Here is a 16,865-nt window from a genome sequence, read left to right as displayed (position 1 = left end):
AGTCTGCCTCTTATTTAAGCACAAGACCTCTCTAGACAGAAGCTGTTCCAGCTCCGTTCTCTTCTGCACTTTCTGTAGGCTACAGAGGGCTTTTTTCCCCCAGACTAAAGCTGCTGTGGAGCATTGCTCTGCATTGTTAAACAGCCTCTGCAATTCACCCTGGGGAGCTGCACTTTTATTCATCAATGAATAAAGCAATGTTTTATTTGCTTTAATTCTCTAACAGGCCTTACAGTCCCAGGAGACTGAACAGCGCAGCAGAAAAATAAGAGTTCCCTGCAAAAATGAGCGCCTTCCTAGCCACCAACAGGAATTAACAGCTTGTCTCTCAAAAACTTGTACTCGGTTTATCAAACAATAAAAAAAGGAAGTGTGCCTTCAAACTGTGTCCACCTCCCTTTGAAATTCACAGAACTGATGTTTCTCGGCTTTTTTTTTAATTCTTCTCCTGTCACATAGCAAAAATGATAAAGATCTCCACAGAAAGTAGAGTGTTGTCTTGCAGAGTCTATGTAAGCAGTGAAGTAGCACGTGACCACTGACTGTAAAACCTCAGCCTCTGTTTCATTATAACGATTTGCACTATGCTCCCATTAAAAGTATCTGAGGCCTCTTGTGTTGGTAGTGAAATGTCTGAGCCTACCAAGGAGTTGGGGCAAAATCAAGACAGTCTATCGAAGAAGGAATCCAGGTGATGCTCCAAAAGGCATGCCCATGCTAATCCCTCCTTTTAACAAGCCACGATATCCTGCCAGAGCGGATCAGCTCCAAAAATTGTTTTTATATTGTAAAAGAAATAAGCTCAAATCAAACTGACATTTGGGTTTAGAACTGCATTTCAGCATCACACAGAGGAAAAAATTGTAGCAGCTAAAGAGAATAGGGGAAGAAGTGAGGAGGTAGGGAGGGCTTACTTGCTTGGCTACCTTACCCGAGCGGAGCTGCTTTATTCGCCCATTGCTAGTTGCAGTATCGACAGGCAGAAAGTCCTTGAACCAGGAGATTTCAGGATCAGGGTTACCGCTGGCGGCGCAAAGCATCGTGGCTGTGCGGGCCTTTTCTACCACCTTGAGCTGCGGGCCCATATCAATGGTGGGGAAGCCAGCTGGGAGGTGGTCTTCTGCAACAGGAAAACAACGCACAAGGTTAAAGAGACATGCTCCGGCACAGTGATGGGATACAGTCATCGTGACAGCAGTGCCATGGTACAGCATCTGTGCCTCTGCTGGAAAACAGCAGCCTGGCTTCCCTACTGAGAAGGTTTTCAAGCCCTTAAAGCACATTAGACTCTATAATGAGCATTCATTATACCAATAGAGGCTTCCACTAAATTTAACTCTGTTTAAATCAATTGCCTTGGGAAACGTCCGTAATTTTCATTGATACGTAAGCTCCGTCTATTGTTGTTAATAATTCAGTAAAAGCAGGTATTTGCGAGTTGAAGATAACAGACAAATACAAAGCCAAATAGTTTGAGGCATCTTGAAAAACAACAGCTAAACAATCAAAACCCTTAGAATGGTCCAGAAATGCCCATTTTCTCTTTTTGACTAGGAACATTTTGTCACACTGGTAGGATACTCTGTAAATCTCTTCCTCATACCCCTAGATCTGATTCAGAATGCTTTTAGAAACTAATGAACGTAAAGCTAACGAGCCACACTCTGCTCAGGCACAGCCTCACCGGCCTGTGCTGTGGCAAGCTCCTGGTGCATTTTCTGGGCAGCGGAGAGCAACTGAGGTGCGTGACAAATGCCAGTGCACTCTCTGGCATGTCTTACTGAAATATTGTGAAATGAAGCACCTCCATAACTGCTGAAACCATTCATACAGCAGGTAGAAAAATAGTTAATTGGGCTTGCTGCTGCAGAGCACGCTCAGGTAGGCTGGGCTGAATATATTAGGCAGCCTTCACTGATAAGCCGAGGCATGCTCCAACATCGTCATTCAATAGCAGCTGCAGAGCAGAGCTCATTTACTTTCTGTGGCAAGACGTACTGTACTCTGCTAAGCCTGAACTGCAATCAAAAGGACATGCTTTCACAGAAGAAGGGAATTTGAAGAACATTGAGAAGCTTTCAAAGCACCGGAAACTCAATTATTTTTAGTACATTTCTTTCTTTTTTGCCTTGTTTTAAGGTAACTTACGCAAACCCTCTTCTGTGGCAAATCAAATCCTGCAAGGCTCCCAGCTCACTGCAACGTTTAAACATACAAGACCTCAGCATCTTCCAAAGTCCCCGAGGAGTCTAAACTTGTCGCTGCACGCTGTTATCACCGTGTATCCGGATCCCTGCTCCCTCCCTTCCAGCAGGAAGGTACTAGCAATAGGCCACATCCGGTGTCTTCCCTACACCTGCACCGCCAAACCTGCTGCACAATCCTGGCTTTTGGGAACTAATCTTAGATATTCTTTCCTAAGACCTCAGGAGAATTCCCAAGACCCTTCACTTGTTTGCACATCAAGACACTGCAGCACAAGGCAACATCTGCTGCAAACACAACAATGCCCTGAAATTTTGTTTTTCTGTTGAGATGAGAGCGGCTATGAGGCATCCAAGGTTTTCTAACAGAAAAAAAGGTTCCTAAGGCTTATTAAGAGCACTGGCCATATTTTGTTTCCCAGATGGGCCTCCCTAGAAACCTCTCTTGTCATCAACAAACATAAAAGGATTTTTTTTTTTTTATGAAAGGTATCACTGAAAACTAGTTCTTTTTTAATTTGCTCTCCATTGATTTTCAAAGACAAAAGGTACATAGAGCTTAACTGGAAAGACACCAGAGCCAGTATTCAATAACAAGCAACAGAAGCACTCAATACTCAGCATCCACAATGCATACTCCTACATGGCTGAAAGGAAACAAAAGAAGCATACACACAAAAGTACAGCCCGGTATAGACTGAATGGCAAAGGAAGATACATATGAAAAGTGGTGAACAATGACATTCCCTTGGATGTTTGCCTAAAGTGCAGCACCTTGCTATTTCTGATATGGGAGCAGACGTTCAGTCCAAGGAGGCCGAAGCCCTGAAGTGAGTTAACCTAATCGTCGTGTTTAATATTTACACTCTTTCCTGGTTTGTTCAAGAGTTTACACAGAATGGGCTAAGCTAAGTATCACCTAGTTAGGTTGATCCGAAGTCTGTGTGGAGGCTTAGCACATAGCTAAAAGCAAATCTAAACCCAGCATTCGTGCAAGAAATCTCTCGTCATCTGCAGTGATCCTTTGTCCACAGAAATGAGAGAGAGGATTAGAAACTCCTTCATGTGTGGCTGACCCACAGGTACACTGCTGGCCGGCTGCACTGGAGTTAGCTCTTAAATTGAAATCCGCAGCTTGCAAGGAACCACAGACCAGCAGAAATTATACGATCTAACCATGACTTCACTGGGTGCAACAGAAGAACATGGGAACATAGATGCCTCTGCCATGCTAGAAATCCTAAACGAAACATTTTCTAGACTCCAAAGAGTCTTACAGTACTGCTCTGATGCTGTGTCCCCCCCCCCCCTTCAAGCCCAGCCTTGCTGCTGAGCTCGGGCAGGAGCATTCAAACACCCCAGCCGGCTGGCACCCGTGCACTCGCCCTGGGATCACCCTTAGCCCTGCCAGACTCGCATCGAGGACAACATGGGTGCAGGCAGGCAGGCGCGAATGGCTCCTGCAGCACAGTTTTTTCTCCCTTAGCTACGAACAAGCCCAAAAACTACAGTGGGAAATGACAGTAATAGAGAAGTTGCGCTTCCAGTGCTGCAGAGCTACAGGCGGCTCCCCGGGATAGTGCCAGGACCGACACAGCCCGGTTTCTGCAGCGCAAAGTGCACACGCCAGGAGGTTTAAATCCTGTTTGCAGAGTGCCTGGCTCGAGCCAAAACTCGAGCAAGCAGCCCCAGCGCGCTGCAGCTACAGAGACACACGGGCAACAAGGATTTGTGTGATCCCACGTCAACCAGGCACGGAGGCAACGCAGACCTGCAAGAGCTGAGGTGCGCTCCCAGGAGGCTGCGGCGCCAGGGCACATCGCTAAGGGGACTCTGAAAGCCGGTCCCTCCTCTGACTGCCCTTCAGACACACCAAGGTTGGGGCTTAGCTCTGGGGCCCGCTCTGGCCGGCGGCCACAGCATCCAGGGCTCGAATTCAAGGGAGGGCTGAGCGCTTTCTCAGAAGGACAGAAAGGAGGATGGTCCCAGGGCTTCAGGTGCGCGGGCCTCCAGCAAGAAGGAGGACCACTGCAGGGAGAGCGGCTGTCGAGAAACCCCGAGCCAGCCAGGAGCAGAGCCCAGCACAAGTTTGTGCCTGCCCCACAAGCAATGATCCCCAGAGATAACAGGCTGCCGCTGCCTTCCCCGGGACACTGAGGGGTGTCTATGCGCAGGCACCACAGGTGACGATAGGAGTTCAGAGTTGCTCTTGCCTTGCCTTTCCCTCTGGCAAAAGTCTAATCTAGGTCTAGTTATGAGGTTCAGTCATGCCTCAGCTCCTTCCAGCCCTCACTAGCTGTACTAACTTGTCTGCACATGGAGCTCTTCAGTAATAGCTATCCTGCTATTTATGCCAATACATGGATACTTTTATTCCAGGAAAAGAGTTTGTCAGCACATAGTTTTATTCAAGAATAGCTACTACACTTTTAATACAGATTAAAACATGCTATGAATTTACTTTCCAGTGGAGACCTTCTAAAATAGTTCTTTCTAGGTTTCAGATACTTTCAGATGGGGTGTATTTCAGGTAGGTGTTAGGTCAGAGCAAGCAAGGCACTACCACGTGTTTGTGGGGCATTGCAAGCTGTAGTTTTCCTCCTTGGACGACAGATGCAGAAGTGGCAAGGAGAGAGAGGCAAGGAGAGAGAGGCAGGAAGAAAGGGAAGGGAGACAGGGAGAGAGAAAAAACCCCATTTTTTCAATTACAAACTGAAACTTAGAAAAGCCAAGAACAGGCTGAGGTCTTGCTAGCAGCAGTCACCAAGGAGCCAGGAATGTCCCTCTGGCATCTAGCATGACAGCATGTGCAGAGGATATCTCATGCTCACTTGACAGCCTGCTTTGCTAATCTCCTTTCCGAGGTGACAGAAATCTAACCCCCCTTCTCTTCTAGCATTCTTTTGCACCACAGATTTGCTATCTTTAAGGGCAAAGCTAATGCAAAAAGCCTTTCCTATAGCCCCACACGGGAGCCGAGACCCCCTTTACAGCAGCTGCAATTACGTAGCTCTTTCACCAGCTCACCAGAAGACTACCTTTCTTGAGGTTACTGCCATGAGACACATACCCTTTGGGGCATCCTTATTCTTATCGTTCAAAATACCAACCAAAATGAGGGTAAGGGACAATTGCAACTTATGTCTCGTATGATGCATGGATGAGCTCCAGCACAGAATCGTACATACAGCACCAGCATACAGAAAAGGGCTGCAGAAGAGCCATGGAGAGCACAACTCTTGATGGCTGAATCCTGCAAGATTACCCCCACGATTCTGCCCTAAACCTGCAATCTCTCGCAGAGCACAAGGACTGGATAGGTTGAATCTCAGGTTCCTACTTGCGCAAACTTGGTACGGCACTCACAGGTCTTTCAGCCACATAGTTGTGTTTTGCAGGTCATCACGACTTGGCACCTGTAAAAGCTTCCCCCATCACTGTGAATTTCCTTTGCATCAACTTAATTCTCAGAAACAGTATTTTAGAAATGACAGTGAAAACTGTAAACATTTTTATGGGTGTTATTTGTCATATTCCTCTTCCTATATAAGCCAGGCCTGCTTGGCATCATGAGTCCAGTTGTTAAGACTGCCAAGGGAGAGAAAATACGATACACAATGCAACGTGGAAATAGCAAAGAGTAGCTTTTCTACGCATTACAGTTATAGCTGTAAGGTTAGCTCTCTTACAATCTATCAGAGCCTCTGCCCCACAGGAAGGGGTGTTCTCAGCTCACTTCTCGTGAGCTATTGGGCCTTATCCCCACGCAGGGCTGGAAATAGCTTATCTAGCCCACCAGCTTCTGGCAGCGTATTGACTTAGTAACTTCCAGCCCAACATCAATTTTAGGGGCTTCATAAGAATGAGCAAAACACAAAGCTGCTTTGTTTTCAGTCCCACCAGCTATCTGAGGCTGCTCAGAAGCGCAGAGTGCCACGGACGAGCCAGGAAAGGGGCTGAGAGCAGAGTGAGCTCTCTCATAAATGCATCGAACTGCAGCCAGCATCGCACAGGAGCAGGATGCACGTATCAAAAGGTGTTTCACTCGTTCCCTGTCCATTCAGTGAGCCAGGCTGGGATCTTACCCAGTTCAAGTTGCTAGAGCTGAGGCAATCCTGGTAAGAGGTGGTGGTTTGAAGCAACATAACACGGGACATTTGAGGGTTTTGTAGGGGCAACCTTCGTCTATCGATGGACTCGCGTTTGATGGATCGACAGAGTTACCTTACGAATTTTACAAGCCTCCAAAGCTCCCTTTGAGGCACTGAAACACATTAGCAAATGCAAAATTACCAGTGCAAGAAAGATAGCCTGAGCAGTCGGCAATATTAACTAATGGAAGATGCAAGCTAGTAAGATCGTAAGCGCCCCGCAATCCAGGACATCTGTTTGCTGAATCAACAGCCCTAATTCCTTCAGCCCAGGTTACCCAGCGCGGCTATTCAATTACCGCAAGACAATCAAAAGCACTCGAGCAATCCGGCGGCCCAGAAGAACGGCGTCATTTTACACGATAAGAAAACCCTGACGCAGCTCAACTGAAGCTGCGCGAAGAGCGTTTTATCAACCTTTTTGAGGTGACTCTCTCTTCCCGGGGCCCTGCAGTTATAAAAGCCCCCTACGAGGCTCACCAGAAAAAACTACTGCAAGCCAGGGCCCACGGAGGCTGCCCGGAGCCAGGCGAGCGCCTGCGCGGGGAGCGGCGGAGCCAGCAGCGCCTCCGGGCCGCCAGTCTCAGGTGGGCTAATGAGCGCCCTGTCGACGCTGGCACGGCACCGCCTTGCAATTGCCTAAGGAAAAGGTGGGGCAGCGAAACTAACTGGTTTCAAAGTATTAATTATGGGGCTAGCAAGCAGAAAGCAGTTTCAGGCAGGTCGAAGGAGCAACACAAACAGTCATCTAGGTTGATGACAAGGCTTTTTAATGACAAATCTGCCCGTTTCCTATGACATCACGCCAAGGTGACACGGCGAAGCCGCCTTCCCAAACCGAGGAGAAGGGCGCAGATGAATGGGTGGGTGTGCAAATGAGCTCCAGAAAGATTTTTCCGTGTCACAGTGTAACCACATGAATGACTGCACAATAGCTTACAGTAAACAAAGTATTTGCTATCTCTTAGAAAGATCACAGCAGCAGTTCACAAAAGGAAAAAAAAAAAATCTGAGTCAGTCCAAAACAAAGTACGTACTGTAAGGAAAATTCAAGAAAATACGAGACTAGACACGGCAGAAGAGGATAAACTGGCGGGCAGATTCCCGCCCTGGGGCTCCCGGCGTGGGAGCTCATGGGACCAGCACATCCTAGAGGTTGCAAGTCCATAAAGCACCCAGCGGAGCAAGCTACCCTTAAAGTGCCAGAAGGGTGCTGTTAACCTTGGCCTCTCATCACTCGATGGCAATTATCTCCATTTACGAGCCACTGATACCTTCTCAGGAGCACAGCTGGATGCTCCTGCCAGCGCTTGTTTATCACAAAGAGGAGCAGCGCAGCTTTGCAGGCGTTCCCACGAGCCGGAGATGGCAGCGCCTCTGAACTGGCCCTGCCGCGGGTTCAGCACTGCAATTCTGGCAAGCGCGAGCCCCGCTCCCGGCCACACTCCCACGCGCACAGCGGCTCCGCAACGCACGGCGGCAGCTGCTCTGCTGCAGCAACACACAGCCTCTTTGAGGCTCAGACAAGCACTGGTGCTCGCTGGGCAACGGGCTCCAGTGCGCCCTCCCAGTCGCAGGGCAACCCCCGTTTGCTAGCACCGAAGGGGACAGGATCGCAAGCACGAACAGCAGGGAATAGGCTAAAAATCGAGCTTCCCTCAGCCCATACAGAAGCTGTTCTCACCAAAACAACCTTCATGTCACCCTTGCTGAAGCCTCCAGACCTGTCCCGAGGGACTGTCCAAGACCGGACATGTTTTTATCCGATACTGAGCGGCAGAGCTGTGAAATACCGCCGCCTCCGCTCTCTGAACAGACCATGCATGCTCCAGGCTTCCCCAGTGGTCCAGCTTCCCACCCACCTTCCACATGGACCCTGTGGATGAAGCAGCCAAGCATGTTGCTCTGGACACATTCACAACCTCCCCCCGAGCTGCGAATCCAGCCCTGGCCCCACTGGCTTGGGAAGGAGGACGATGACAAAGGGGGTGCCACAGAGGCACGGCCAGCACTTCATTAGAAAACAAATCCCTCTTTCCCTTTAAGCACACTGCAGCATGCCACTAGCAACCCTTCCCGGATATATCAGACATAGCCAAATACCAGCCAGTATCAACCTCTGATTTTCTCATGGGGCAGCTAATCCGGTCTAGATTCAGGTCAGGACACAGAGAGAGCCATAGCTTTAGAAGCACTGAGGGATGATCTGCTCCCACCCTCCAGCATAGCTGTCCCTGAGCTCGGCCCAAGGGAATGCACCAGAAAGGTCCTTCTGTGGAGCAAAGCGCGTGTCCACTACCACGCTGCTTTGGACTCCTCTGATACAACATCTCCATAAACCAACTCAAGGAGATCTGGTAAGATGATGAGCTCTAGCCACAGCATCAGTGGTAAACGGGCAAATCCTCTCTTGTTCTTCACAGACAGCAACCTTGTGACCTGGGCTTGACAGTGGGCTAAGACGATTAACAGCTGCCAAGGCTCACTCAGAGCAGACCAGAAGTGAGTTTCCAATCACACGCTTGGGCAAATTAAAAGTTTGCACCTACGACCCAGGTGCAAACTGTAGTTCAGGGATCTTCTTTAGCAATAACAACTAACTTGTCAGGATGTGTTAGCTGTGGAACCTATCAGCCCTGAAGCCCCCAACCCATCCTAGGGGAATATAATTGTTCACACCTTTATAAGATTAGACTGCAACAGTGTAAGATAGCATTTAGGAAACGCCTATTACCACATCATCCCTCAGCAACCCTGGCTTCCTCACTATAACAACCACATTCGCAGTCTTGGTCCTAAACTCAAGTTTTCCCAAGACTTAGGCCCAGCATATCTGAAAGACTCCATAAGGAAGATTATAGCACGAGCTTGTCCGCTCAAGCTTAACAAACTCTGTGCCGTAGGGCAGAGTTTACCCAAGTGGATGACAGAACCTCTTAGTCTTGACGGAAGCGCGGTGCAAAGTCCCTTGAGAAGGTAAGGGCCACCCTAGACCTCCTGCTCCAAATCCAAGCCCACTATTCTGACACAAACTCAGAGCAAAGTCCACAGATAATTCAATCCAAAACCAAAGACATGTCAAAACAAGCATTTTTCCTGAAAGACCAGAGAAACTAGTCACTCCTGTTAATGCAGTACTAAAAAGTGCTTAGATTGTACAGTGCCGAAAGTCATTTAAGGGTTCAGAGTATAGCACAGCAGGAACTACAGTGAGAAACGTCAAGAATGTGGGCGAGGAAGAGCTTTCACAGAAGTAAAACAGATCATATCTGCAAGATTTCCTGACTGAGCAAGTGTCCCTTCCTTATCCCTTGTTTGGGGAGATTTTTTTTCACTTTTTGTTTATCCCCCCCCCCCCCCCCAATTACAGCATAAATTCAAATAAGTAAAAATAGAGCTTTGTGGGTCATACCCAACTGCTGATAAATAAGACTAGACTGTTTCAACAACTATTACTTAGAAAAAAAAACAGCAGCTGGAAGTATGCATTAAAAAAGCCCACAAAAGTTCTTTAAACACAATGAATTCAGAAAGGTTTTGCAGCCAGCTATTAAGACTCCATAGCAAAAGAACAGTAAAAGGAGACCAAGCTGTGCTTTAAGGCAGGACTGCGCCATTTGTTGGTATCAACTGTTGAATGTAACTACCTGTAGAACTATTTTCAAAACACTCTTTTAAAAAATATTTTATTCTGAGAAATCCAACACAGCTATTGCCACTGCACGTTTCCCTGTGACACAATATATAAACACACTCCCACTAAAACATACCCAAAACTTCACTCTTTTCAGAGAAAAGCAGAACCAGAGTAAGAACCACTTACATAAGTCATTTATTAATCCACTGCATTTTCCATACTCCTTCACCTGCACTGAAGCGATATGCTATTAACATAGAGATTTTCATTTTTAAGTTGTGAAATCAATAATGCATTTCTATATGCCATTAAATACAACCTGTGGTTAAATTAACAGAGCATTTGACTTCTGATCCATTTATGTTTGGTTGCAGTTCAGCACAAGAAAAAAATGCACAAGCACTGAGTTAATATGACAGCAGAACTCTCCCACGCTTTCTAACATACAGTTTCAGATTAACGTGAAGCATTCCTGCTGTCACTCAGTTGGAATACTAAATCTGTTCATTTCCACTTCACAGGCCAGAATGCAAGATTTTCGGTCACTTAACTCCTACTGAAAGGGTTAGATCGTGCTAAAATCTGATTTCTATCTAGCTCCTGCAGCCTGTCTGCATCACTGCCAATCCAGTGGCTTCACTTCCTCTGGGGGAACCTCACAACCTATCAAAGCAACAGAGGCCAGCAACTCGCAAGCAAAAGACTTCAAGATTAAGCATGGGGGAAGGTTGTATGTTTTGTAAAAAGACCTTGCTAAGAAATCACTATTTACTAGCAGTTGTTCCAACATGGCAAAGAGATAGCACCACCTTACCTCGTACCTAAACGACTGAATCAGGAACGTGTTCAGACATCATGGCAGTCAACTTTGGAAGGCTAATCAGTATGATATTATGTAAGAGAGACGAACTCTCTCTTCTCTGTTTTCCACCCTCCCAAAAATCCTCAATCAAAAACATTTGGAATATTCTGGAATTACTAGCATGGAAGCTGAAATTTAAGAGCCTACTGGGGAGGAGCTAGAGAGTCATTAGAGAAAGCACAAATATGCCCATATTCTGGGATTCACGAATTGCCAATGCTTCAAAAGGAAAAGAAAACAAGGCCCTCCCCACCGCAAGAAGAATGTCCTCTCAAAACACTTGCTGGCTGTCTGCTCCTTAAGACTAAACTGAAGCTTGCTAGTAAACTCCAAAAATGGCAAGCTTTGGGATGAGCTGACTTTGTAATGCTGGGAGAATTTGAAGTCCCAAGCTAGCAATCAAAGCATGTGGGTGTGGGAAAGGAGGACAAACACAAATTCTTACAAAAACACGGCTCCTCTGCAGCAAACGAGCTGAAAAGCACCAGTCCTGCTGCTCGACCGCCTACTCTGCTCTCCACCTCCCCGTACTGCCGCTCGCCTGACCCTCTGCCTATTCTCCAGTGCCATCCTTTCCCTCTGCTCTCGATAAATGCTCATGCGTGTGGCTACGTTTGCTGTTTCCTTAATTGTAGCTACTGGTGCTCTGAGCAAAAGCTCAGAAAATACGTCAAAATATTTTTAGCTAGGAAGCAAACCCTCAAAACGAGTATAGGGAACCAGTTGCAGCAAAGCCCAATAAGGTACAACACAAATGAAATCTCTAGTCTGAATGCTTTCTTTCTACTATTCAAAAAGAAAACAGCCTTTAAAAATATTCTCACATCTCTGCAATGCTGAACAAACTTCTCAAACATCTTTTCTTCAGAGAAATTCTAACTTCAGATGAAACTATAAATGTGAAGTTTCAAGGCACTTGACCTGTTGCAGGCAACTCCAGGCACGTAGGGTCTACATGCATGAAAACCATTCTTAAAACGTAAGAAAGGCTTTAATCTAATTTCAACTCCAGACAGACTAGTGATGTGGCAAATCTCTGCTTTCCGTTCAGAAGTTTTAACATGCTCTGCCACACAAAACGTCTTGAGGTAGTGGGTAACTTCTTCATTTAATTGGTGGGGAAGTGACTTATTATAAAGGAGAAAAAGCACAGTAAGATTTGACCAGATCAGAGGGAGAAATTTATTCCCTTACTGTTAGTTTCATGTCTTAATTTAAGATGCTGCTTTCCAGCAGATCCATTAATTACCCTGGCTCCAGCACCACTTCAGACAGAGACTCCCGTTACCTTAACAGTCTTTTGGAGACGGTATGAAATAGCAAGGCCGTCAGTGCAAGCCCAGCAACTCGCCCAATGACTGCAGGCAAACATAAAATGAGACACTGTCTTTTTGCCAGCGCTGCTTTTCAATGCCGGGTTGATGTTCCTGATCAGAGTTTAACAGAGGACATACACTTCTTTTTACACAGATAGCAAGTGCTACGGAAGCTCAATCTCCTATTTACTGCTTTGCCACAACACCCATCTTTGCAGAAAGATGCACAATAGAAGGAGTGGCTGATGATTTCGGCCAAGGCTCAAAACAAATCCCCAGCGCAGGCCCTCATGAATTAAAGAGCGCAAGGGATAAACAGCAAGTTGGCAGGGAAATCACATCGAGGCCAAGTGGATTTAAAAATAATAATAATAAAAAAAGGCATCCCTTTGCTCCTGTGGTGGTACTCTTAATACAAACCAAATGCAGATCAGCTAAAATTCCTCTTTGTTGTTCAAGAAAAACGCATTCCCTAATATTAGATGTACTTGCTGTAAGAGTTTCAATTTTCCAAGTGGCGGCTCCGGCTGGGTTTTCCAGCCCTCCCACGGGCACACGCGAGGGCTGCTGAGCTCCGTGGCCAGGGGCTCCTACTTCGCAGACAGACAGGACGCGTTATCCTTGAATTCGGTCCCCGCCTTTTCCCCCAAAACGTTACATCCACCAGAAAAAGACCAAGAATGCTAAACAACCACTGGCGCTTGGCAAGCTTCAGCCTCGCTGCGCTGAGACTTTAACTTAAAGAAAGCGTTAAAAGGGTCTTTTCCCCTTGAAAACAGGGGAAGTTGGCCCTGAGCTTTTAAAGACCATTTGCTATTTTGCCACTGCAGTGTAACTGCAGTTTTTGTTAGGAAGATCCCTGCACCGTCTCCACACACTAGCGGTTGGGAGGAGCAGTCCCCTACAGTAGCTGCTGAGGCTTCCTTGTTTCTCACCGCTTCTTTTTAAATGATAAATCACAGAAAAGGGAAAAAAAAGGTAGCCAGCATAGGCTTCTCAGGACCTCCTTGTACAATAAAGTCACAGTTCAGGATAGGCAGAACTGGGGGGGACTTTGCGCTCCTGCCCTGCGCGAGTCTCGCATCGGTGCTGCCTGAACGGCAGGCAGCGTCGGACGGGCAAGGGCTAAGGCACCGCGGTGTCGCAGGTCTCAGAAAACGACTACAGGGGAATTGCACGCAGGAAATGGCTCGTCTCCCTTGCTCTGAAACACCTTCTCCTCTACCCCTCGCATACCCCAACGGCTACGAGCGTTCCCGGCAGCCCTCTTCTGCTATTCCTGTGTAAGATGCACACCAGCTGCCTTGCTTGTGTGTGCAGGTTGTTCCCCTGAGGCTCCCCAGGCCCACCCTTCCCCTAAAACCCCCAGATATTTACACTGACAGCTCTACCATAGGGGCGGTGTTACTGTACTCTCCGTTTCCCGGTGCTTACGAGCGCCGGTGCCGGCCGCCAGCCGCGGCCGAGCCCTCCGCGCTGGTTCGCGCGCCGCGAGCACGAAGTGCTGCGTTTCGAGCCAGGCGGTCGCGGCAGGCGCTTTCACCACCGCTGCCAGCTCAAGAAACCGCGGCCGCCTCTTTCCTTTACCAGTCCTAGGTTAGACCAGATTTTCCGGTATAGATAACATAACTGCACTATTTACACTTCACGCATCTAAAAGAAAGAGACCTTGGCTTTGCCAGAGCAGCTTTTTTAAAGGGAAGCTCGAAAACAAAAGCCTCGGCAGCCCCTCTGACCTGCTCCACCACGGCCCGGCCGACTCGGCCTGCGCAGACTGTCCAAGCAGGCTGACACGCGCCGAGCTGCTCACTGCAAGATAGCGAAAGCAATAAGGCGATACCGTATTTTGATTTACTGCCAGGCAAACACCAGCTGGCAGTGACCACGCGAGGAGAGGTCGGGCAGCGCTGTCCTTTATGATCGTGGCAGCGATTGCTGCGCTAACGCTCTCCCAGCTTAGCCTCCTGGAGCTGGAAGTGGGAGTGTGCTTGGGTATAACTAATTGGAAAGAGGCCCTGAATTCCTAATAACCAGAGTTATGGTCCCTGGGATTTATGCCAAATTAAAGACAATTAATTTTCCTCTCTTGATTATTACACACCTTAATAGCTCTGTCCTTGAGTCAGTTCCATCCTTCATGTGCACAGCTCTTTAGCTCAGTCTGTAAAATTTGATGTGCATGAGGAACGGTTAATAAGAAAGTTCAGAATCAAATCCAAGTTACCATATCAAAATCTCTCATGTTCTACAACAATGAAAAGAACAATTGGATTCAAAGTCTACTTTAGATCCTAGATTATAAAGGCATTTGCCGCATAGCCTCTGCACTCTAGTCTTTAGAGGCCTTAAACAATTCCATGTTTCCCTTTAAGATGTTCTTTTAGAATATCACATGGCAGTATATACAGATAATCAGGACTGTTTTCATTAAATGATTTCAGTGAAGTTCACTGGCTTTATTTGATATACAAAAGACTACTTAACCTGCTCCCAAGATACTTTACTGATGTAATTACAAACAAGAGCTGAAGCAAGGCTCTCTCCCAGCTGCAATCACTGACAGGAAAGAAAACTTTCTACTGAGCAGAGGCTGCTAGAAGTCTTTTTCTAGAGGATGGAAGAGGCAGGCATTTCCTCGCAGTTGAGAGCACTGTGAATCTTTATTTCCTCAGCTCACTATATACAGGCCACCACTGTCAGGACCATTCAGCTAGAGGAAAAGTCAGAGCCAGTGCGCTTTTAAGGTAAAATAACTGCTGGCATTTGTCTCAGGTGTCCTCCAAGCGCAAAGTAAACAAGAGCAAGGGTCCCTTTTCAGAGCTTCGACAGCAAACCCTGCAGCACGGCATACTCTGCTGAGGTCCCAAAGACACAGCTGTGATTTTCAGAGCCGATGAGGGATCTAACCACAAGCTTAGCTGGGAAGCAAGAGGATACACTTGACAAGGACAGAAGAGAATTAGCGAAATCTCAGCTGCTCCCTTTACTAAGCTGACAACCAATACCAAGTGCCAGAGGGGAGACACCCTGCACAATAAGGCCCTGATGCTGGACACGATGATGGGGCCCTCAAACTCCTTGGGAAAACCCATTCTTTCCTTCTGGACAGTAGTTTTTAGACCCATGACCTGCCTGAAGGAAGAGAAAGCAGATCGAGATTGTATCTGTGAAAAGCAACATAGTCCTGCTCTTCTGCAGATGGCGCCCAGTCTCCTTGTGACTGGTCCCGTGTCTCAGAGGCTAGAGAAAGATCTTAAGAGTTTCTCTAGAAGACAGAAAGGGCAGGGAGGCAATAAACCATGCAAGCAGAGCCGCCTGCTCCTGAGGTTTACGCGCTGCAGACGGGCTCTCCGGCAGACAGTCAGATGTTCTGATTTCCACCACATCTCACCCACAGCAGACCCGAAGCCTGGGCAAATCTCTGCAGAGCCCACACAGCGGAAATCATTCCCTGTGAGAAAGTAAGAAAGAAATGTGCCAAACAAAGCCATGAATGTTTCCATATGAGAACTGAAAACCAGAGTTTGATGCTGTCTGTTGAATCCTCAACCTAAGGCTAATATGGCTCTCTGCAGCAGTTCACTCTCTAGGTTTCTTCTCCTCTCCTTCTCTTTGGCTGAACTCTGGTCAACAACATCCCTGATAAACTTGGTTTGCACCTGACCAGAGACAGAAAGGTGATCCTGAAAGAGTGGAAATACTGGAAGGAATTGAGGAAAGTGACCTCCAAGTGAACACGAGGCAGGCAGAGCAAGAAAGCATCTCCTCAGCTTGTTACCCATGGACAACTGTGGTCTGCCACAGAAGAGCAAAAGAATACAAGTTTACCTTCCCACGCATGCAAGCAGCAAGCAAAAGAGTGAAATAAATGGAGTAAGCGAATACCCTAAGACAACTTTACACTGGATAGTCTATGGATTTTTTCAGAGAGATCAGGCACCCCTTGGATTAAGAAAACCTGAGAAATACTGTTTTGGGATATAGGGCCCTATCAGCATGTGAAGGTGAGCTGCCACAGGACAAGCTTTGTGCCCAGACCTTGGCACACCTTGAGAACAAAAGCAAAAGGTTGATTCTTCTCAGCAAACCACCTGCAAACAGAAAAAAAAAAAAGCATCATCTTAAATTTACACTGAGAATAGAAATTAAATTAGCAAGTAGATTTTGATCATGAAGTGACCTTTAAAAATGACTGAAAGAAGAAAACACTAGCCACTGTTATTTCCTCTGATACAGATCCCTCCTGAAGGCAGCTTTGTGTGCAAAATATTATTGCTAATTTTATTCCACGTTTTCAGACTGAATTTGAGAGGACTCTTTTTTCCTCATTTTTTCCATAGATAGCCTTTACTCACTTCTTTCTTTATATATGATCACAAATTGGGAAAAGTACCATAGCTGGACTTAGAAGAACTGAACAATTCCATGACATTTAATAACGCTGGTAGCTATAAAAGCTAAGCACAATAAGGGTAATGAAATCTCAAGCTCCAGAGCATAAGGGATTCTCTTCCTCCTGTCCCATGCACTGAACTATATGCACTGAACTGTGCATACAGGCCACATCGCTGGGGGAATGAGGCATGTCACTATATTTTCCTTTTAGGCACCCACAGGTGCTCCTTACTTCTGGAGGTCAGAGTTTTAGCCAGCCAGAACTGACAGCAAACTACTACACACTGCAATCTCTTCTCA

The 16,865-nt window shown here is 46.9% G+C and overlaps 1 protein-coding gene across 24 annotated transcripts in view; it reads right to left on the bottom strand.

Annotated features, from left to right (window-relative positions):
- Positions 1 to 16,865, bottom strand: part of PTPRF (protein tyrosine phosphatase receptor type F) — a 399,448-nt gene that overhangs the window by 109,683 nt on the left and 272,900 nt on the right. For all 24 annotated transcript variants that reach the window (XM_068952831.1, XM_068952832.1, XM_068952839.1 and 21 more), the window contains one exon: positions 932 to 1,120. In XM_068952831.1, coding sequence (XP_068808932.1) covers positions 932 to 1,120 — 189 coding nt within the window. The remainder of the gene's footprint in view (positions 1 to 931; positions 1,121 to 16,865) is intronic.

This window comes from Struthio camelus, chromosome 8 (genome assembly GCF_040807025.1).
Source record: "Struthio camelus isolate bStrCam1 chromosome 8, bStrCam1.hap1, whole genome shotgun sequence".
Lineage (NCBI taxonomy): Eukaryota > Metazoa > Chordata > Aves > Struthioniformes > Struthionidae > Struthio > Struthio camelus.
The sequence above is the reverse complement of the archived record's forward strand: the minus strand, read 5'-3'. Positions and strand labels throughout refer to the sequence as shown.